The 23,471-nt window shown below is 44.9% G+C and overlaps 1 protein-coding gene and 1 pseudogene across 3 annotated transcripts in view; one reads left to right on the forward strand and one right to left on the reverse strand.

The window, feature by feature from the left end:
• LOC105498889 (major facilitator superfamily domain containing 14B) overlaps positions 1 to 21,367 on the reverse strand; it is a 119,380-nt gene extending 98,013 nt beyond the window's left edge. The window contains exons 1-3 of one of the 3 annotated variants that reach the window (XM_011771273.3): positions 21,256 to 21,367; positions 18,913 to 19,048; positions 14,788 to 14,972 (exon numbers count right to left, since the gene is read on the reverse strand). In XM_011771273.3, coding sequence (XP_011769575.1) covers positions 14,788 to 14,862 — 75 coding nt within the window. In that variant the 5' untranslated portion in view covers positions 14,863 to 14,972; positions 18,913 to 19,048; positions 21,256 to 21,367. Of the gene's footprint in view, positions 1 to 14,787; positions 14,973 to 18,912; positions 19,049 to 20,904 lie in introns of those variants that run through there. The other 2 variants (XM_011771272.2, XM_071077522.1) reach the window with 2 other exon arrangements.
• On the forward strand, positions 6,781 to 7,682 carry LOC139358265 (prothymosin alpha-like; annotated as a pseudogene).
• Positions 21,368 to 23,471: the final 2,104 nt, after the last annotated feature.

Below are 23,471 nucleotides of genomic sequence, written 5' to 3' on the forward strand. Positions count from 1 at the left end.
AACTCCTAGCAACCACCAATTTGTTCTCTAATATTTATAGTTGCATCTTTTTGAGGTTGTCATATAAATGAAATAATACAATATGTAAACCTTTGAGACGGGCTTCTTTCACTCAGAATGTTACCTTTGAGATCCAACCAACTTGCTGGGTCCCTTTTTTTGCGCGGTAGTGTTCCATTCACCGTATGGATGTACCAAAGATTACTAACCTATTTACCAGCGGGAGAAGTTTTCACTTGTTTCCAGTTTGGGGGTATTACAAACAAAGCTTTATGAAACACTGCTATACAAGTTTTCATGTGACCATAACTTTTCTTTGTTTGTTTGCTTGCTTGTTTGTTTGTTCGTTTTTGAGACAGAGTCTAGCTCTATTGCCCAGGCTGGAGTGCAGTGGCGCGATCTCTCCTCACTGCAAGCTCCGCCTCCCGGGTTCACGCCATTCTCCAGCCTCAGTCTTCCGAGTAGCTGGGACTACAGGTACCCACCACCACGCCCGGCTAATTTTTTTGTACTTTTAGTAGAGGCAGGGTTTCACCATGTTAGCCAGGATGGTCTCAATCTGCTGACCTTGTGATCTGCCCGCCTCAGCCTCCCAAAGTGCTGGGATTACAGGTGTGAGCCACCGCACCCGGCCATAACTTTTCATTTGCTAAGGTAAATAACTAGGAGTGGGACTGGTGGGTCATATAGTAAGCATATGTTTAACTTTATAAAAGGCTGACAAGCGTTCTTCCAGAGTGACTGCATCATTCTGCATTCCCACCAGCAATGTGTGCAAGTTCCAGTTACTCCACATTCTTGACATCACTTGGTCAGGTCAGTTTTTTTATTTTAGCTAATGGTGTGGTGTATCACTATGGTTTTTTTGTTTTGTTTTTATGGAGGCAAGGTCTCATTCTGTCGCCCAGGCAGGGGTGCAGTGGCGCTATCATAGCCCACTGTAACTTCAATCTCCAGGGCTCAAGTAATCCTCTCACTTCAGCCTCCCAAGTAGCTGGGACTACAGGGGTGTGCCACCATTCCCAGCTATTTTTTATTTTTAGTAGAGACAGGGTCTCACTATGTTGACCAGGCTGGTCTGGAACTCCTGAGCTCAAGCAATCCTCCTTGGCTTCCCAAAATGCTGGCATTACACGCATGAGCCACTGCCCCCAGCCTCACTATGGTTTTAATTTGCACTTCCTGATGGCTAATGATGTTGAAAATATTTTCTTGTGCTTATTTTCCATTGATATAACTTCTTTGATGAAGTATCTGCTCAAGTCTTTTACCCATTTTTTACTTAAACTCTATTTTCCTTCTGTTGAGTTTTGAGAGGTCTTTATATTCTCTGAATACCAGTCTGTCAGATAAGTGATTTCTCAACATTTTCTCCAACTCTGTGGTGTGTATTTTTATTCTCTTCACAGTGTATTTTGCAGAGCAGGGGTTTTAACTTTTATGAAATCCAATTTGTCATGTTTTTAGTGGATTAGGCTTTTGACATCATATCTAAGAACTTTTTGTCTAACTTCAGTTCATGAATATTTTCTTCTGTTTTCTTTTTTAGATATGCTTTGAATTTTCACATTTACATGTATAATCAATTTTTAGTTAGTCTGTGTATAAGGTGAAATTTAGGTCAAGGTTCAGTTTTTTGCCGGATGACTAATTATTCCAACACTGGTTTTGGAAAGACTGTCCTTTCTCCTTTGAATTACTTGTGCACCTTTGCCAAAAATCAATTGGCCATCACCTCTTACCCATCAGAATGACTACTGTAAAACAAAACGAAAAACAGAAAATAATGAGCGTTTGCACCAGAGCAACTCCATCTTGAATAGGAGCTGGGTAAAATAAGGCTGAGACCTGCTGGGCTGCATTCCCAGGAGGCTAGGCATTCTAAGTCACAGGATGAAATAGGAGGTCGGTACAAGATACAGGTCACAAAGACCTTGCTGATAAAACAGGTTGCAGTAAAGAAGCCAGACAAAACCCACCAAAACCAAGATGGTGATGACAGTGACCTCTGGTGGTCCTTGCTGCTCATTATACACTAATTATAATGCATTAGCATGCTAAGAGATACTCCCACTAGCACCATGACCTTTTACAAACGCCATGGCAATGTCAGGAAGTTGCCCTATATGGTCTAAAAAGGGGAGGAACCCTCAGTTCTGGGGATTGCCCACCCCTTTCCCAGAAAACTCATGAATAATCCACCCCTTGTTTAGCATATCATCAAGAAATAACTCTAAGTCAAGCAGCCCATGCCACTGCTCTGCCTATGGAGTAGCCACTGTTTATTCTTTATTCCCTTACTTTTTTTTTTTTTTTTTGAGACTGAGTCCTGCTCTGTCACCCAGGCTGGAGTGCTGGAGTGCAGTGGTGTGATCTTGGCTCACTACAACCTCTGCCTCCTGGGTTCAAGCAACTCTCCTGCCTCAGCCTCCCGAGCAGCTGGGACTACAGGCACACACCACTATGCTCAGCTAATTTTTGTATTTTTATTAGAGATGGGGTTTCACCATATTGGCCAGGCTGGTCTCCAACTCCTGACCTTGTGATCCACCCGCCTCAGCCTCCCAAAGTGCTGGGATGACAGGCATGAGCCACCGCGCCTGGCCTTTTCCTTTACTTTCTTAATAAACCTGCTTTCACTTTACTCTATGGACTTGTGTCCAAGAACCCTCTCTTGGGGTCTGGGTCAGGACCCCTTTTTGGTAACACTGGCAAGAATATGGAGAAACTGAAACTCTTGAGCACTGTTGTCATGAGAATGTAACATGGTGTAACCACTAAGGTAAAGAGTATGGTGGCTCCTCAAAAAATTAAAGAGAGAATTACACTATGATCCAGCAATTCTACTTCTGGGTATATATTAATAATAATATATACTAAATAATATATACTACTAATAATAACCAAACTTGATTTATCCTACTGTACTCTCCCAACACAGAGTACTTCAGACACCAGAAGTGTGTGGGGTTCTCCCCAAGACTGCCCCTCACTTCCTATGCCAAGTTCAAGCCCCAGGTTGCTTTACCTGCACTTCTGACTGACTGGCTAGAAATGGGGGATCCCCACCTCTGGTCCGATTAATTTGCTAGAGTGGCTCACAGAACTCAGGAAGACACTTAACTCTTAACTTACATTTCCCAGTTTCTTATAAAGACTATTACAAAGGATGCTGATGAAAAGATGCCTAGGGTAAAAGATGAAAACGGATGTGGAGCTTTTATAGCCTCCCAGGCATGCCACCCTCCAGGAACTTTCACAAGTTCAACTATTCAGAAACTTCCCACACCCTGTCATTTGCAGTTTTTTATAGAAGCTTTGTTGGGTAGGCATAATTGATTAAACCATTGGCCACTGGTGATCAACTTAACCTTGAGCCCCTTTTTCCTGTCTAAAGGATGGGGCTAGGGCCAAAAGTCCCAACCTTCTAATCATTTCTGGTGACCAGCCCCCATCTTGAAGCTATCAGCCATCTGTCAACTCATTAGCATACAAAAAGACATCACTTTGGAGATTCCAAGGATCTTAGGAGTTGTATGCCAGGAAATTGGAACAAAGACCAAATATATATTTCACAGTATAACAATACCCAAAAGAATTGAGGCCGGGCGCGGTGGCTCAAGCCTGTAATCCCAGAACTTTGGGAGGCCGAGGCGGGTGGATCACGAGGTCAGGAGATCGAGACTATCCTGGCTAACATGGTGAAACCCCGTCTCTACTAAAAATACAAAAAACTAGCCGGGCGTGGTGGCGGGCGCCTGTAGTCTCAGCTACTTGGGAGGCTGAGGCGGGAGAATGGCGTGAACCCGGGAGGCGGAGCTTGCAGTGAGCCGAGATCACGCCACTGCACTCCAGCCTGGGAGACACAGCGAGACTCCGTCTCAAAAAAAAAAAAAAAAAAAAAAAAAAAAGAATTGAAAACAGGGAATTGAACAGATATTTGTATACCCATGTTCATAGCAGCATTATTCACAATAGCCAAAAGGTAGAAGGAATCCAAGTGTCCATCCATGAATGAATGGATATACAAGATGTAGTACACATATACGAGAGAATATTATTCAGTGTTAAAAAGGAAAGAAATTCTGACAAATGCTACAATATGGATGAACCTTGAGGACATTACATTAAGTAAAATAAGCCAGTCACAAATACTATATGATTACTTATATGAGGCACCTAAAATAGTCAAGCTTGTAGAAAGAGAAAGTAGAATGGGGGTTGCCAGGAGTTGGGGAAAGGAGAAAAGGGCAGTTGTTGTTTAACGGAAATAGAGTTTGTTTTGCAGGACAAAAAAGTTCTGGAAAGTAGTTGTACAACAATATGAATGTATTAAACCATACTGAACTGTATACTTAAAAATGGTTATGATGGTAAATTTATGTTACATGTATTTTACCACAATTTAAAACAATCAATTGGCCATATTTGTGAGGATCTATGTGTGGGTTCCATTCTATATGTCTAAGTCTTCTCCAATATCACACTGCCTTGATTTCTGTAGCTTGATAGTGTCTTTTTTTTTTTTTTTTTTTTTTTTTGAGACGGAGTCTTGCTCTGTCACCCAGACTGGAGTGCAGTGGTGCCATCTCGGCTCACTGCAAGCTCCACCTCCCCGGTTCACACCATTCTCCTGCCTCAGCCTCCTGAGTAGCTGGAACTACAGGCGCCCGCTACCACGCCTGGCTAATTTTTTTGTATTTTTAGTAGAGACGGGGTTTCACTGTGTTAGCCAGGATGGTCTCGATCTCCTGACTTTGTGATCCACCCGCCTGGGCCTCCCAAAGTGCTGGGATTACAAGCATGAGCCACCATGCCTGGCCTTTTTTTTTTTTTTTTTTTTTTGAGATGGAGTCTCGCTCTGTCGCCCAGGCTGGAGTGCAATGGCGTGATCTCAGCTCCCTGCAACCTCTGTCTCCTGGGTTCAAGTGATTCTCCTGTCTCAGTCTCCTGACTAGCTGGGATTACAGGAGCCTGCCACCACGTCCGGCTAATTTTTGTATTTTTAGTAGAGATGGGGTTTCACCATGTTGGCCAAGCTTGTCTCGAACTCCTGACCTCCGGTGATCTGCCCACCTTGGCCTCCCAAAGTGCTGGAATTACAGGTGGAAGCCACTGTGCCTGGCCTTGATAGTGTCTTAAAATTGAACATTGCTTATTTTTTATTTGGGGGAAGGGGGTGAGGTAAGATGGATAGCTATAAACAGAACCACTAGTATTGTAAATATATTCTTAAATAAACACAATGGACACAGTCTGATAAGTTTTATGCTGAGAAAGATGGGGCCATGTTATATTCCTTTGTTTTCCAGTGCCCAGGCCAGTGCCTAACTACCATGGAGTAAGCACTCAATAAATGAGAAACAGTCTTGGAAAAAAATAATCTGAGCACACAGAATATTTTCCAGCGTGCACTACAAAAAACATGTAGTCAAAAATATCCATAGAAGTGTTGCTTAGAATGGGGCAAAAGCCCAAGGGAAAAACCACCCTCGCAGGGTTAATGAGAATTACAAGCCAGGCTTTAGGCTGAATTGTGGTCAGGCATCAACCAGGCACTGGTGTGCTCTGACTCATCTCCCTGCAGCTGCTAACCAATCGAGGGTCACGCAGCACACTGACCACCTGCTCCCCCACTGCTCCCATAGATAGAATCTGACACGAGACCTTTTTACCTAAGAATTGCTTAAGGTGTTTTTCAGATCCTGAATTCCAGCTGAATGGCTGATGCCAACCGGTCTGAAGACCCCTACCAAGAAACCGATTCAGCATCTCCTGGTCCCGTGACCTCACCCCCAAACTTCTCAACCAATCAGCAATCCCCATACTTTAGACCATCATCTGTCCAGACCCCTTAAAATCCCCATCCCCAAACCTCTCAGGGAGGCAGATTTGAAGAGTCCTCTCATCTTGTCTTCTTGTTCAGCTGCCCTACAATTATTCAACTCTTTCTCTGCTGCAATCCCCACTGTTTTGGTGCATTGGTTTGTTACCATGCAACAGGCAATCAAACCTGATGGTTCTATAACCATATTCAAGTGAAACTGAGAAGTAACTATATAAATGTGAAACAGAAACTTAGAAATTGTACACATTGGGTGTCACAACTTCCCTATACTTTGTGTTTTCATACTGACCTTGTTCAACACTAATAAAGTGCCAACTTTGACTGACTGACTGTGATTCTGATGATGATGGAAGGAGGAAGAGGAGGAGAATAGGAATACGGTAAGAAGATTTTAAACCACTCTCTTTTCTCATCTTCCAAGTATTTACAAGTGGCTCAGTTTTTCCAAGTATTCCTTTCTTTCTACAGAACTTCCATTAAAATAAAAAACAATTCTAAATCAAGCCTTATGGACAAGAATTAATGGTTCTCCCCAATATATCCCAAATCAGTGTGTCATTTGAGTAAGTCACCTCTCTCCCAGATTCTTATTTGTCCTACATGTAACTAGGGTTTTGCAACAGATGTTACTCTTCCTTCTCCTTTCCAGGTCTGTTAGAAACTTTACTAGGAAAGCCTGAAAGTAAAATCTGTACTGTATATAAATCCAGAGAAATGTTGATACTGACTAAATAATTTCCTCAAATCTGGTCACCTTTCTATGGGAAAATGCCTCATCTTAACAATATTTCATGCATAAAGTCATTTGGCCTCTTACCTGCATTGTTGGATATTTTTAAGACCAAAAGCTTGCTAAACCCAGAACAGTGAAAGCATTCAGTTGAAAATAAAGTGAAAAGCCACATATGTCTTAGAGGGAGAAAACAGTGCTAATGATTTTAGGCTTTAATAGTTTCAAGATCCCGACCAGCTGTTCTCAAAAGCCATCTTTGCATTGTTCCTCCTCGGGCTCCTTGCTCGCCACGGATTCCGGCAGCTTTATCGCCAGAGTCCCTGAACTGTGCATGCTTGCGTTCCTTCCTTCCTTCCTTTTTATTTTTTGTTTTGTTTTGTTTTTGTGTGTGTGTGTGTGTTTGTTTTTTTTTTTGAGAAGGAGTCTCACTCTGTCGCCCAGGCTGGAGTGCAGTGGCTCGATCTCAGCTCACTGCAAGCTCCGCCTCCCGGGTTCCCGCCATTCTCCTGCCTCAGCCTCCCGAGTAGCTGGGACTACAGACGCTTGCCTAATTTTTTTGTACCACCCGGCTATTTTTTTTTTTTTTTTTTTTTTTTTTGTATTTTTAGTAGAGACGGGGTTTCATTGTGTTAGCCAGGATGGTCTCGATTTGCTGACCTCGTGATCCACCTGCCTCGGCCTCCCCAAGTGCTGGGATTACAGGCGTGAGCCACGGTGCCCAGCTCTCGCTTTCTTTTTAATCCCCTGCATCAGATCACCAACGTGCCCCACCGTGTCAGATGCAGCCCTAGACACCAGCTCTGAAATCATCACCAAGGACTTAAAGAAGAAGGAAGTTGTGGAAGAGGCGGAAAATGGAAGAGACGCCCTGCTAACGGGAATGCTAATGAGGAAAATAGAGAGCAGGAGGCTGACAATGAGGTAGATGAGGAAGAGGAAGAAGGGGGGGAGGAAGAGGAGGAGGAAAAAGAAGGTGATGGTGAGGAAGAGGATGGAGATGAAGACGAGGAAGCTGAGTCTGCTACAGACAAGCCGGCAGCTGAAGATGATGAGGATGATGATGTCCATACCAACAAGCAGAAGACCGACAAGGATGACTAGACAGCAAAAAAGGAAAAGTTAAACTGAAAAAAAAAAAGGCCACCGTGACCTATTCACCCTCCATTTCCTGTCTCAGAATCTAAAGGTGGTCACCTTGCAGTATTGAGGCCCGCCCGCCATGGGCAGTGCCACCCACGGATGACACACACTCTCCACCACCCAACCCAAACCGTAAGAATTTGCAACAAGGGAGGAAAAAGAACCAAAATTTCCAAGGCCCTGATTTTTTTCTTAAAAGTACTTTAAGAAAAGAAATTTGTGTTTTTTATTTACATTTTATATTTTTGTACATATTGTTAGGGTCAGCCACTTTTAATGATCTTGGATGACCAAAGCAGCCTTCCGACCGTTCCCTGTCCTACTTCTGACTTTACTTGTGGTGTGACTGTGACCACGTTCATTATAATCTCAAAGGAGAAAAAAAAAAAAAAACTTGTAAAAGAAAGCAAAAACGACAACAGAAAAGCAATCTGATTCCCACCATTCCAGTAACTTTTTTGTGTATGTACTTAGCTGTACTATAAGTAGTGTGTATGAGATGGTTAAAAAGGCCGGCTGGCGTGGCGGCTCACGCCTGTAATCCCAGCACTTTGGGAGGCCAAGGCGGGCAGATCACCTGAGGTTGGGAGTTCAAGACCAGCCTGGCCAACATGGAGAAACCCCGTCTCTACTAAAAATACAAAAAATTAGCCGGGCATGGTGGCTCATGCCTGTAATCCCAGCTACTTGAGAGGCTGAGGCAGGAGAATAACTTGAACCCGGGAGGCAGAGGTTGTGGTGAGCCAAGATCTGCCATTGCACTGCAGTCTGGGCAACAAGAATGAAACTCCGTTTTGAAAAAAAAAAAAAAAACAGGCCAGGTGCAGTGGCTCACACCTGTAATCCCAGGCCTTTCTTTGGGGGTCGCCGAGGCAGGCAGGTCACGAGGTCAGGAGTTTGAGACCATCCTGGCCAACATGGCGAAACCCGGTCTTTACTAAAAATACAAAAAATTAACTGGGTGTAGTGGTGGGTGCCTGTAATCCCAGCTACTCAGGAGGTAGAGGTTGCAGTGAGCTGAGATCGTGCCACTGCACTCCAGCCTGGGCAACAGAGTGAGATTCCATCTCAGAAACAAAAAGGCCAAAGATAAAAGGTTTCTTTTCTTTCCTTTTATTTTTATTTTTTTAAGATGGAGTCTTGCTGTGTCACCCAGGCTGGAGTGCAGTGGCACCATCTTGGCTCACTGTAACCTCCACCTCCCAGGTTCAAGTGATTCTCCTGCCTCAGCCTCCCGAGTAGCTGGGATTACAGGCGCATGCCATCACGCCCAGCTAATTTTTGTATTTTTAGTAGAGACGGGGTTTCACCATGTTGGCCAGGCTGGTCTCGAACTCCTGCCCTCATGATCTGCCCGCCTCGGCCTCCCAATGTGCTGGGGTTACAGGCGTGAGCCACTGCGCCTGACCTTTTTTTTTCCTTTTTTTGTCTATGAAGTTGCTATTTTTTTGGGGGGAGGCCTGTTTGATGTATGTGTGAAACAATGTTGTCCGACAATAAACAGGAATTTCATTTTGCTGAGTTGTTCTTAAAAAAAAAAAATAGCTGCAATGTCCCAGAGAGAAAAGTAATAAACAAGTAGGCTTTCAAAAATATCAAGGTTATTGGTGTTTAAAATCAAACTATGGCTAGGCACGGTGGCTCACGCCTGTAATCCCAGCACTTTGGGAGGCTGAGGAGGGAGGATCACTTCATGCCAGAAGTTCAAGACCAGCCTGGCCAACATGGTGAAACTAAAAATACAAAAATTAGCCAGGGGTAGTGGTGCACACCTGTAATCCCAGCTACTCGGGAGGCTGAGGCAGGGGAACCACTTGAACCTGGGAGGCAGAGGTTGCAGTGAGCTGAGATCACACCACTGCACTATACTCTGGGTGACAGAGTAAGACTCCATTTCAAAAAATTTTTTAAATAAAATCAAACCATTAGAGTAGTTCAGACTTCCCCTAACACTTGCAGGGCCCAGACTAAGAATGCAAAAGAAGGCCCAAATATGCTACATCCAGGTATTTAAGTTGCAAATCGAATTAAACTGTCAGAGAAAACATGCTCTATCTTCCTAGCTTGACAAATGCACCTTTCTAAAATATTAAACGTTTTTTTTGGCAGGGGGTGTGGAGGGGACAGAGACTCGCTCTGATGCCCAGCCTGGAGTGCAGTGGCATGATCTTGGCTTGCTGCAACCTCCACCTCTCGAGTGCAAGCAATTCTCCTGCCTCATCCTCCCAAGTAGCAGGATTACAGGCGTGGGCCACCACACCTGGCTAATTTTTGTAATTTTTTAGTAGAGACAGGGTTTCACCATGTTGACCAGGCTGGTCTCAAACTCATAACCTCAGGTGATCTGCCCACCCCAGCTTCCCAAAGTGCTGGGATTACAGAACGTTAAACTTTTAAAATTGGTTTAAAGCTCTATTTCTCCTAAAGTTAAAAATGGAGCTAGTGCAATGGTGTGCACCTATAAACTCAGCTACCCAGGAGGCTGAGGCAGAAGGATTACTTGGCTCAAGAGTTTGAGACCAGCCTGGGCAACACAGCGAGACCTTGTCTTAGAAAAAAAAAAAAAAGGCAAAATGTCAAGATAATTGAGTGTTATTATGGTTGAAAGTGTCTAGATGCTCTGATGATAAGCTGGTGATTTGGGGATGAGCAAAAAAGTAAAATACATATTGCTTTTTTTTTTTTTTTTTGGCCTTCACTTATTTTATTTTCCAAGATGGAGTCTCACTCTATCACCCAGGCTGGAGTACAGTGGTGCGATCTCGGCTCACTGCAACCTCTGCCTCCGGGGTTCAAGCAATTCTCCTGCCTCAGCCTCCTGAGTAGCTGGGATTACAGGCATGCGCTGCCATGCCCGGCTAATTTTTGTATTTTTAGTAGAGACGGGGCTAATCCTACATACATACAAATGTAAGAATAGCATGCATCATTCAGTGTTACAAAATGTTTCTCAGGTCCTATACGCAACTGTGGTGAATACCAAAGTAATTTAAGTACCTCAGGAATCAGAACTGGAATGTGACAAGAACATGAATGCTCAGCATACCAATATTTCAATTTGGCAAGAGCTAATTGCTTTCATGCTATCCACGTGTAAGGATTTGGCAGGCAATTATGTTTGTTTCTTCCCTAAGTGCCTCCTCCTCTGGAATCCTTCCTCTAATTGGAACAGTATCTGCTTTGACATCAATGGCATACAACCCACAAACTCTCATGACCTTCGATGCAGATGCCTTGTGTTTTGGGAGCATAGATCAAGAGGTATCTCTTGGTGAGCAGCGTTGCACATAAGCGTGGGTGTTTAGGGCTTTAGGTCATGCTGTGCCAGAATAGGGCATGGGGTCCTGAGAGACGAAAGTACCATTTGCCTGTAAAAAAGCAACATAGGTATTGGGGTGTATAACATGTGTTGGGGTGCTAGGGTTCAGAGCAGGGTCCCTCTTGCCTGGGTCTAAAGGAAATACTGCTGCAGTTCATAAACAAAACATTGGTACTAATTATGCCAAGAAAATTCTTTGTTCAACCTGATTCTACCCCTTTTAGGTATCCAATATAATAAATTACAACTCCATAGTATTAAATTAATATCTTCTTAAAGTAGAATCATAAGAACAATGGAGAAATATAGTAATAAGGGAAACAATAAATTGGGGTCCTGTTCACTAGCAAATCGTGCCTGTTCATTGTTGAAAATGTGAAAATGAAGGTAAATAGCATTATTTCCTAAAGCACGTACACAGGGTAGAGCTGTTGTAATTGTGTTTTTGTCTTTTTGCAGTTCAGAAAGTTTCCTAGGCCGGACGCAGTGGCTCACACCTATAATCTCAGCATTCTGGGAGGCTGAGGTGGGCAGATCGCCTGAGGTCAGGAGTTTGAGACCAGCCTGGCCAACATGATGAAACCCCATCTCTACTAAAAATTACGCACTTTCCCTAGTTCATTCAACAGTGGGATTCCTGTGGATTTATGTTTTCTAGTTTTGTGGGGGAAAATCAGAACTACTTTGCCAGAGGAAGTAAAAGTTCAGCTGAGACTTAAGGAGATGGCATTCAGCCATGTGAAGTGCAGTAATCCAGGTAAAGTATCGACCTATATATCCCCCTGGTTCTCAGTAGTGCTCAGGGGACATTCCCATTAGTGATGATTCACGTGGCAGTGAGCAGGAGAGGCAGCTGACTGCCACGCAGGACCACTGTTGTTTTACTCCTAGCTATTTCTCTTGCTCAAGCAATAGTATACAAGTGGGCATGTCATATATTAAAAAATACATATTCAATATATACAAATATGTATCATATATTATTTGTATTATATATATCTATAGGTATCCATCTATCTATCTAGGAAACAACATTAAGAAATGTAAGAGCTGGTCCCTTGCACTGGAGAAGTTTATACAGCAGTGAAGGATATAAACAGGAGAATCAGACTTAGGGAATATGAATAAGGAAAAAACATCACAAAATGCCAGGTGAGTGAGTGACCTGCATCATACTTGCACTTAAAGCTTCATCTCTTCACTCCCTGAACAACCAGTGAAACAGAAGGCAAGGACAGGGGAACTGGCTGCCAGCTGATTTTGATGTCTTATGCCACCAAGAACTTCTTTCTGGCCTGGAGCAATGGCTCATGCCTGTAATCCCAGCACTTTGGAGGCTAAGGCGGGTGGATCACTTGAGGCCAGGAGTTTGAGACCAGCCTGGCCAACATGGTGAAACCCTGTCGCCACAAAAAATACAAAAATTAGCCAGGCGTGATGGCACACACCTCTAGTCCCAGCTACTTGGGAGGCTAAGGCATAAGAATCGCTTGAATCTGGAAGGTGGATTTGCAGTGAGCTGAGATCGCGCCACTGCACTCCAGCCTGGGTGACAGAGCAAGACTCTGTCTCTGGAAAAAAAAAAAGTTCTTTCTGATATCCAGGACCTCTTCCATCAGAAAGAAAAACACCACGAAAAGAAACCAGTCATCCCATTACAGTGTGCAGGTAAAGAGCACTGAGTTAGACCTTTTCCTCCAAGGGCTGGTCCCAAGCTGCAACCTGGGCATCCTATAGCTAGATGCCTGTGGTGTGCAGCGGCTCTGCAGCCCGAGGCCTTTGCTTTGCAGAGGCTGGGCTCATCCCACTCAACTGGGCCTGGTGAAGAGGGAAGGGAGGAGAGCCAAAGCTGTGGGGCAAGAGAGGGTGAGGAGAAACAAGGAAGACAGAGACTGCAGCACTCTATGGTCAATGGCATAAAGGACGGTTGGCCACCTGTTGTCAGGGCCACTGTCACAACCTCCTGCCACTCCCATGCATGGGAGGGGAAGGGCTGGGCCTGGGTGCTACCTGGGAGGGGCATCCATCCGTAATCTGGATCCCGGCTCCACCTGTGCCCCTTCCCCTCTGGAGCTCCCACCCTCACCTGCGTCTCTCTGCCGGGTTTAGTCTTTCCTTCAGGGGAAACCTCTGGCACTGTTTGTCCAGGTAAAATCAGAGCCCCGGCTTTATTCTGGGAAGTTCTGACTAATAACTACTGGGGAGAAGCAGGAGGAAGCAATGCAGTAAATCAAGAAAGGAATAGGCGCTGCTGAGGCCTCCACCACTGCGTTGTCACCGTGCTGTTGTGGTGCTGCTGTCAGCACCCCGGGCCCACTCAAACCTTTCCATTTCTTACCTACGTTTGGTCTCATTAATTCACATCTAGAAATGTATTCAAAAGAAAAACAATCCAGGATGTATGCATACATTAATTTTCAGGGATGTTTAGCAAGGCTATTTGTGGTAGAAAAATTGGAAGCTGGAAGCTACATAAATAAACTAACAATAGGTGACTGATTCTAAATCATGGAATTTCGTTTGGTAAAACTTTGTTTTTTGAGACAGAGTCTAGCTCTGTCACACAGGCTGGAGTGCAGTGGTGCAATCTCGGCTCACTGCAACCTCTGCCTCCTGGCTTCAAGTGATTCTCCTACCTCAGCCTCCCGAGTAGCTGGGATTACAGGCGCCCACCACCATGCCCAGCTATTTTTTGTATTTTTAGTAGAGACAGGGTTTCACTGTGTTGGCCAGGCTGGTCTCAAACTCCTGACCTCATGATCCGCCAGCCTCAGCCTCCCAAAGTGCTGGCATTACAAGCATGAGCCACCGCACCTGGCCAGAATTTTTTTTTTAGACAGGGTCTCACTCTTTGTCCAGAATGCAGTACAGTGGCATAATCATGACTCACTACAGTCTCCAATTCCTGGGATCAAGCAATCCTCCTGCCTCAGCTTCCTGAGTAGCTGGGATTACAGATTCATAAAATCACCCCTGGCTAAATGTGTGTGTGTGTGTGTGTGTGTGTGTGTGTGTGTGTGTGTGTGTGTGTGTGTGGAGATGGGGGTCTCTCTGTGTTGCCCAGGCTGGTCATGAACTCCTGGGCTCAAGCCATCCTTGCACCTCGGTCTCCTGAAGTGCTGGGATTGTAGGCATGGGCCACCACACCCAGCCTTTTAGTAGTATTTATTGCACATATTTAAAGTCATTTTATGGGAGAATATATATGATTGACAGAAAATGCTCACTATAGGCCAGGCGCGGTGGCTCACGCTTATAATCCCAGCATTTTGGGAGGCCGAGGCAGGTGGATCACTTGAGGTCAGGAGTTCGACACCAGCCTGGCCAACGTGATGAAAGTCTGTCTGTACTAAAGATACAAAAATTAGCTGGGCGAGGTGGCCTGTGCCTGTAGTCCTAGCTACTTGGGAAGCTGAGGGGGGAGAATTGCTTGAACTCTCGAGGCAGAGGTTGCAGTGAGCTGAGATCATGCCACTGTCCTCCAGCCTGGGCAACAGAAGGAGGCTCCGTCTCAAAAAAAAAAAAAAAAGCCCACTATATATTGAGTGGGGAGAAAACAGTTTACAAAACAGATTTTAGCTGGCTTCAAAAGAAAACAGGGAGACATAATACGATGGGCAGAGACAGGGAAGTGGTATCTCTAGGTAGCTGGATGCTAGGAATAAATATTATGCCATGTTATTTTTGCAAAGATAAGAGAAAAAAGGATATTTTTTAAATTGCGGGGGTGGTCAGCAGTTCACTCACCGGTGCTTGTGGGCTTTGTTCCCTCCCTGGAAAGGGACGGAGGATTCCACATCCAGAGGGAGCCCTGCCATCCATGCTTCTGAGCTTTAAGTCACTAGGACTTCTTTCCAACTTGTGTGCTGAGGAGACTCCAAAGGTGGCCTCAGTTCCCAGGCTGAACTCAGCAGCTCAGCCCATGAAAACTTCTGTATTGAGACAAAGGAAAGGATCTGTCAGAAAGCAACACCTATTGTCCTGACACTACCAAAGAGGACAGGTAACAAAGAAGCTGAAGACGGTGGTAGAGAGAGGTGTAACATTTCAGCCCCTCAGTCTAGAAATGTTAGTAGAATCAAGAACAGCTTAATAGACCAAGAGTCAGAATCCCCCGATGAAGATTCTTCATAAGAAAAAAGAAAGAAGACAGGGATATAACTCAGCAGCAGCTGTAGGGCAGGCCATGCAAGATGGGGGAAAGAACAAACATTTTCCAAATAATCAAAATGGGAACTCTAAACTTTTCAGGTCCCAGCTTACTCTTTAAATCTCAAGCTAATCAGAACTTTGCCAGAGTCAAACGTAGCGAGCCTCCATCACCAAGTGTTCTTCCCAAACCACCAAGCTATTTCCTTTAATTCTTCCAATAAGGAAATAATGACATTGTAACTGAAAACCTTACTTAAAGTACAGGTACAAAATAAGATAAAGTACTAATGTTTACATTTAGCTATGTTTACGGATAGTTGTCAACTAGTCTAAAACAAATTCACCAAGGGATTAATGTATTTGTGTAGAACTGTTAATTAATATAAAAAATATAATTGACTTCATCTTATTTGTTTTATGTGTTGGGTGCACTGTGATGTAATGATAGCATCAGTGCAACTTAAAGTACTAAATTAATAATTGTATTAACTATTAAGTGTTCTCAAATGAGTTTTTTTTGTTTTTTTTGTTTTTTTTTTGAGACAGAGTCTTGCTCTGTCACCCAGGCAGAAGTGCAGTGGTGCAATCTCGGCTCACTGCAACCTCTGCCTCCTGGTTTCAAGCGATTCTCCTGCCTCAGCCTCCGGAGTAGCTGGGATTAAAGGCGTGCATCACTACGCCCAGCTAATTTTTATATTTTTTGTAGAGACAGGGTTTCACCATGTTGGCCAGACTGGTCTCAAACTCCTGACCTCAAGTGATCCGCCTGCCTTGGCCTCCCAGAGTGCTAGGATTACAGGCATGAGCCGCTACACCCAGCCTCAAATGACTAACTTTTAAGTGAAACCATTCAAGTTTAGATTTGGGGACTGGCAAGGGAATCAACTTTTTCTATTGAATGTTGGAGGAAAATAGTAATATAAGATTATTATTCATGGATAGTAGATTGCTGAAAGTGAATCAGATTGTTAACATCTAGCTAAGACACAGGATTGAGAAGTAGGTAAATTTCTGAAAGTTCAGTATACTAGAAGCACTCAAACCAGTAATATGCCAACAACCTGATGCACTGACAAAAGAAAATGTGAAGTTTTCCTAATAGTTGCATTTTAGTAAATTGTACAGTGGTGAAACTGGAAAGGGCACTTGGAGTTTATTAGAACAAGGCAGAGTATACCCCAGTGGCCCTTTCTCTAAATGCAGTGGATAGGTGTCTGCCAACAAATACACCAAAACCATTGTGTGTGGTTTTTTTTTTTTGAGACAGAGTCTCGCTCTGCCGCCCAGGCTGGAGTGCAGTGGCACGATCTCTGCTCACTGCAAGTACCGCCTCCCGGGTTCATGCCATTCTCCTGCCTCAGCCTCCCAGGTAGCTGGGACTACAGGCGCCCGCCACCATGCCCGGCTAATTTTTTGTATTTTTAGTAGAGACGGGGTTTCATCGTGTTAGCCAGGATGGTCTCGATCTCCTGACCTCGTGATCCACCTGCCTCGGCCTCCCAAAATGCTGGGATTACCGGCGTGAGCCACTGCGCCCGGCCCAATACCATTTTTTTTTAAATATCATTTAATGGTCACTCAATAGCTTACAAAATACATTTTTATGGCTGGGCATGGTGGCTCACACCTGTAATCGCAGCACTTTGGGAGGCCAAGGCAGGCGGATCCAAGGTCAGGAGTTTGAGACCAGCCTGACCAACATGATGAAACCCCATCTCTACTAAAAATACAAAAATTAGCCAGGCATGGTGGCACATGCCTGTAATCCCAGCTTACTCAGGAGGCTGAGGGAGGAGAATCGCTTGAACCCAGGAGGTGGAGGTTGCAGTGAGCCAAGATCGCGCTACTGCACTCCAGCCCAGGCAACACAGCGAGACTCCGTCTCAAAAACAAAACAAAACATTTTTATATTACGGCACTGCCTAAGCTATTCTGATAGTAATGTGACCGTATCATTTCTGCAAAGCTTACCTTGGGGAAAGGAAGCTTGCTTTTGAGAGATGTATAATGTGAAAGTTTTAAGTAACTAGGGAAGAAAGAGCCATGTAAATACATGTAATAAACTTGTAGCATATGTAAAGTTTTCTTGGCCTTTATCCTACAAAAATGGAATATTTTAGTATGAATTTGCTGAATATAAGAATGTGGACTTTTGTTTTGTTTTGTTTTTTAATAGCGTGGCCTAATTTTAAAGGTCCAAAATAAATTTTTTTTTTTTTTGGAAAAAAAATCACTTTATTCTGGCTGGGTACAGTGGCTCATGCCTGTATGTAATCCCAGCACTTTGGGAGGCTGAGGCGGGCAGATCATGAGGTGAGGAGATCGAGACCATCCTGGCTAACACGGTGAAACACCATCTCTACTAAAAATACAAAAAATTAGCCAGACATTATGGCATGTGCCTATAGTCCCAGCTACTCGGGAGGCTGAGGCAGGAGAATCGCTTGAACCCGGGAGGCAGAGGTTGCAGAGAGCCGAGATCACGCCATCGCACTCTAGCATGGGTGACAGAGCCAGACCCATCTCAAAAAAACAAACAAACAAACAAAAAAGAACTTTATCTTAAACTAAAATCTATTGCCAGGCGCAGTGGCTCACCCCTGTAATCCCAACACTTTGGGAGGCCAAGCGGGAGAAGATCGCTTGAGGTCAGGAGTTCAAGACCGGCCTTGCCAACATAGTGAAACCCCAACTCTATTTTTTTTTCTTTTTAGATGTAGTCTCGCTCTGTCACCCAGGCTGGAGTGCAGTGGCACAATCTCGGCTCACTGCAACCTCCGCCTCCCAGGTCCAAGCAATTCTCCTGCCTCAGCCTCCCGAGTAGCTGGGATTACAGGCGCCCGCCACCACGCCTAGCTAATTTTCATATTTTTAGTAGAGATGGGGTTTCACCATGTTGGCCAGGTTGGTCTCAAACTCCTGACCTCGTGATACGCCCGCCTCGGCTTCCCAAAGTGCTGGGATTACAGGCGTAAGCCACTGCACCCGGCTGACAATTTGCATTTTTAACTGCTTCCCAGATGATGCTGATGCTGATGCTGATGGTCCACACTTCCGAGAATCTCAGAAACAAAGTCTTATATTCAACAACAAAATTTGCATAATTCTGTCACCCTTTTGTCTCAACTAACAGCTTAAGGGAAAGAGAATAGATTTATTAAGTATCATCCAGAATACACACAATGTCATTTTATTTAATTCTCACAACACTCTACAACATAATTGTTACATCGTTTTGTGGAGGAGGATGTTACATCTCAGAAATTAAGCAACTTGTTCAACATTATACAGTAAGGAAGGGCTGAACAAATGTGTTTGACTTCAAAATCTACATTCTCTGTTATAACTTGCCGCTTCTAGTGATGTTTAGCCAGCATAATTATATTAGCCCATAATTATATTAGCCCAGAACTTCATTCTACTTTCTATGTGGTGGTCTGTCTTCTACTTCGTTGTAGTCTATTTTAAAATTTTTGTTATAAACTGTTTCAAATTACCTGAAGAAGGCCAGGCACAGTGGCTCACACCTGTAATCCCAGCACTTTGGGAGTCTGAAGCAGGCAGATCACTTGAGATCAGGAGCTCGAGACCAGCCTGGCCAACATGGTGTATTATAATACACAATAAAAGATGGCTATTAAAATTATAACTTGGGGGAAGTGTTAGCCACACTAACCACATGACAAAAAACATTATGAAGAAACACATCTTAGTGCTCACCGGTAGCACAGGTCATTGTTCCTTAGGAGCTGGTCCACCATGTTCTCCACTTGCACAAACCAGCTGGGCACCGCTTTGTAAACAAGGGGAGTGTCTCTCACATTGCCAAGTACTAACGAATAACCATATCACATACCTGTAATACATATAAATTCAATTATCTCACTCTCCTGTATAAACACAGAACCCCATCTCTCTATCAGACGCACACATACGACATTCCCAGAATATATAACCCTAATAACCACTTACTGAAAAATACAAGCACATAGCTCCACAAAACATTCATCTAAACTGCCATGCCCTTGAACACACACACAAACTCAATACTCATGTAGTTCCCTATATGCCTTAAATATATCTGCGATTAACTAACACGCCGCAAATATGCAAACATGCAAACATACCACCTGATATCCCCAAATACACATACAGTCCCACAATACCTGCACATATGTAATCACACTTCCAAATGCTCACACAGAAATAACTCCTCCATTTTCCAAGACACAGAATCATACAAACTCTACCTCACAACTGCACACATTCATTCTACCAGTCCCCCAGTAGTCATGGATCTGCCCTCACACACTGAAATAGCCATATGCAACCCCTGAAAATCATGAAAAGAAACACACACAACCATGCAACATATTCTGAGCACACATATGGTCTTCCTACATTCCCCAAATATGTAAACCACAGTGTACATCCACAAAAATAGACACAAGCACTTTCTCTATTATTGCCCATACGCACAACAAGGTAATTCTTCCAAATCTGCCAAACATTAGACAAATATAAATCCCCAACATTCATCTGAGGAAACACATGGAAAATACATCTTCACAACCCAGATTGCAAATATCTAATCCTAATTCTTCTTGTATACATATATTACACCTCATATCCTCCAAATACACTCACTCTTACACACTCTCACAAAAGCAGTTATGAATGGTTAAGAATGACCTTCTTTGCTTTTCTTTTTTCTTTTCTTTTCTTTTTTTTTTTTGAGATGGAGTCTCGCTCCCACCTCGAAGTGCAGTGGCGTGATCTCCTCTCACTGCAGCCTGCACCTCCCGGGTTCAAGCAATTCTCCTGCCTCAGCCTCCTTGAGTAGCTGGAACTACAAGTGCGCACCACCACGCCTGGCTAACTTTTGTATTTTTAGTACAGACGGAGTTTCGCCAAGTTGGCCAGGCTGGTCTTGAACTCCTGACCTCAAGTGATCTGCCCACCTCAGCCTCCCAAAGTGCTGGGATTACAGGCGTGAGCCACCGTGCCCAGCCCAATTATGACCTTCTTTAATCTGCAATCTCCACACAGACACCACCAACCCACACAGACACCACCGACCCACACAGACACCACCGACCCACACAGGCACCACCGACCCACACAGGCAGCACCGACCCACACAGGCACCACCGACCCACACAGACACCACCGACCCACACAGGCACCACCGACCCACACAGACACCACCGACCCACACAGGCACCACCAACCCACACAGGTGAATCCACATTAGATTCTCACCAATTAAATGCATATCAAATTCCAAACTAGAATTCATATAAACATTTTCACATACACACAGCCACCCCCACAAATCTCACAACCCCCAAAATGCAAAACAAATCTTTCTCACATTTTCAAGTACACACACTGACCCAACTGCCCAAGAAGACACACACGTGTGTGCAGTAAATTTTAGATATAATACACGTGTAGTCTACAATTTGCAAATAATGATATACACTACTTGTTATTGTAAATTCCACATAAGCAAGCGATTCTCATAGAAGCTTTTCTTGACTTTGGCCACACTCTTGCATCCACAACCAACTTGTGCTACCAAGTCAACAGACTATGACTAAAGGCCTGTTCTTCCACTTTGCAGCTGCTCATATCATTGGCAAATGAGCGTATTGGAACATGCATTGCTGGCTGATCATTCTGATTAAGTCAACAAGCTTGACAACTCACTCAAATGAGGTCGTCCGGGAGAACTTCACTGATTTTACGAGGACAGGCGCTACTTCTGTGCTGAACTGCAACACGTTTCAACTGCTGAGGTTTTCCTCAAGCTTTTGCATTGTTTGGAACGTGAGCGGCACCGCCGAGACAAACTTTGGGGTTCCCACTGCATTGCTAAATTTCCCCCTTCACTTCAAGGCCAGGCGAGCATGGGAAAGGAGCAGGGCCTGGGCGTCCCGCAGAGCCCCCACTAAGGAACGCTCCCGCCTTGAGCGCTGCCACAGGCCTGCCCTGGCCACAAGGATGGGGTCGCTCCGCAGACACTGGTGACCAGTGGAAGCATGACCAGGAGGCGATTACCTTCTAATCACTAATAACTTTATTTTTAGGTAACACCACGGAGGACGCCATGAGACCGAAGGCCGTTGGGTAACCGCCCTTTCTGCTCGCGCTGCGCCCTCTCCCTGCCCCGAACCACCGGCAACTGAAGCTGGGAGCGAGCGGTTGAGGGCGGCCGGCTGCGCGCTGGAACCCCGCCCACCTCGAGGCTCGTGCGCAGGCGCACGGGACAGGCCTGGAGCCCGCCCTGGGAGGGGCCCGCAGGAGATGGGGAAATGGAGGGACGCGGCACCTGGGCGCTTCCTGGGACCAGGCGACGCCTTCTCCTTGGAACCTCCAAGTCCGTCCCTCCTAGAAACGAGCGCGTCTGACCGGGCGCGGTGGCTCACACCTGTAATCCCAGCACTTTGGGAGGCCGAGGTGGGTGGATCACCTGAGGTCAGGAGTTCGAGACCAGCCTGGCCAACATGGTGCAATCCCGTCTCCACCAAAAATACAAAAATTAGCCGGGCGTGGTGGCGCACACTTGTAGTCCCAGCTATTCGGGAGGCTGAGGCAGAAGAATTGCGTGAACCCGGGAGGCGGAGGCTGCAGTGAGAGAAGATCACACCACTGCACTTCAAGGCCGGAGCGAGACTCCGTCTCAAAAAAACAAAAAACAAAACCAAAGAAAAAAAAAAACAAAAAAAAAGCTAGTAAGCAACTCACTGACTTGAGTTTGTGATAGCTTCAGAAGAAACTTTCATCATCAGATCTTTTCTGCTCATTTGCAGGATTCCTATTGTCTGTCATCCACGTGATGACACTGAAGAGCCTTCACATCCAGGCCGACCTGGAGCCTTAAGTGCAGAGACTGAGAGCTCTGCAAGACACAGCATGGAGCCGCCATTCCTCTACTGTTCCGTGACTGGGTGGAAGAGCATGTGTCCTCTGAACAGGGGATCCAAGCCCTGAGATGTTCTTTCTCAGCAGTCAGTGTGGCCCAGGACATTGTGTGGGCATGCTCAGAGAGCAGGGGCCAGAGGGCTTTTAGCCACCACCTCCCATGGCCAGTCTTCACAAATTACCTTTGGCTAATTTGATTGTCTCTCCTCCTGGGGTCTGGGACTTCAAACATGTACAGAAGCGACTGCAGAATTGAGACAAGACACTGTTCCACAGTATGCTTTTTGTATCAGTGGCTCAGAAAAAGACTCACTGAAATCCTGTATCAAAGTCGTGTGTGAGAATCTTCAGAAAGCATCGGCTCACTGACTTGACACGGGAGGAAGCAACCAAGAATTCTGCCCTTCTTCAGTGCCTGAGTGTGATATTTTGCCTCAACAGCCCTCTTAGATGAAGTTACTGATTGAAAATCATTTATGTTTGCCCCATGATAAAAGCTCAAGTCCTCAGAAAGGTCTCCAAAGTGGTTGTTTTTTGTTTTGTTTTGGTAAGTTTACTATGATTTTGCTTGAATTGCTCTCTGTTGATCTTCTCAGCTAAGATCGAGGTAGAGTTGCACAGCAGAAGAGGGCTGCATGTAAGAAGGCAGCTCTGTCTCACAGGACAGAAGGCCTGGGAACACCCAGACAGGCAGTCACTGCGTGGAGGTCACTCCCCTCCCAGTGGCCACTGTGGAGGCATTTTATAGAAATGCTCGCTGGACCATTCAGGTTTAGAGTTGGGACAAAATCGAGAACTCAGAGGACATTGGACAGGAGTTAGGAAATGACTTTTTCACACAACTGGAGCGAGGAGGGGAGAACCCTGGGCTTGAGACTTGCAATCCACCGCCTTCCCCTGTGGTGTGGCCCATTACATTTTCTTGCAACTCTGCCTTCTTAAGTCCAAATGTCTTCGAAAGGGGCAAATGCTTCGTAAGTGCCAACAGGGTGTGTTTCAGTGAATGTTCACAGTGTGCACCAGTCCGGCTGACGGCCTCTTCCCTTCCCCAACACCCTCCCATCAGTGCAAAATTACCCTGCCCAGCAGGGAGTGACATGTGTGTCTCAGATTTTGTTGCTGTGCTCTGAGTACTCCTCATCTCCTTTGACCAGTTTCCTAAAACTCCCCTTGTTCACAGCACAGAACATGAGTGCTCTTTCCTGTCATTTTGACGCTGATAAGCAGCAATTCTCAGTGTGAAAATGAGAATGAAGTTTTTTTTAAAGACAGGCTACAATAATTCCCACACAGAACCACATGCAATGACACTTGTGGTGAAGATGAGGCCAACAGTGAGCTGAGAGAGGCCA

Source organism: Macaca nemestrina, chromosome 14 (assembly GCF_043159975.1).
Source record: "Macaca nemestrina isolate mMacNem1 chromosome 14, mMacNem.hap1, whole genome shotgun sequence".
NCBI classification, from domain to species: Eukaryota; Metazoa; Chordata; class Mammalia; order Primates; family Cercopithecidae; genus Macaca; species Macaca nemestrina.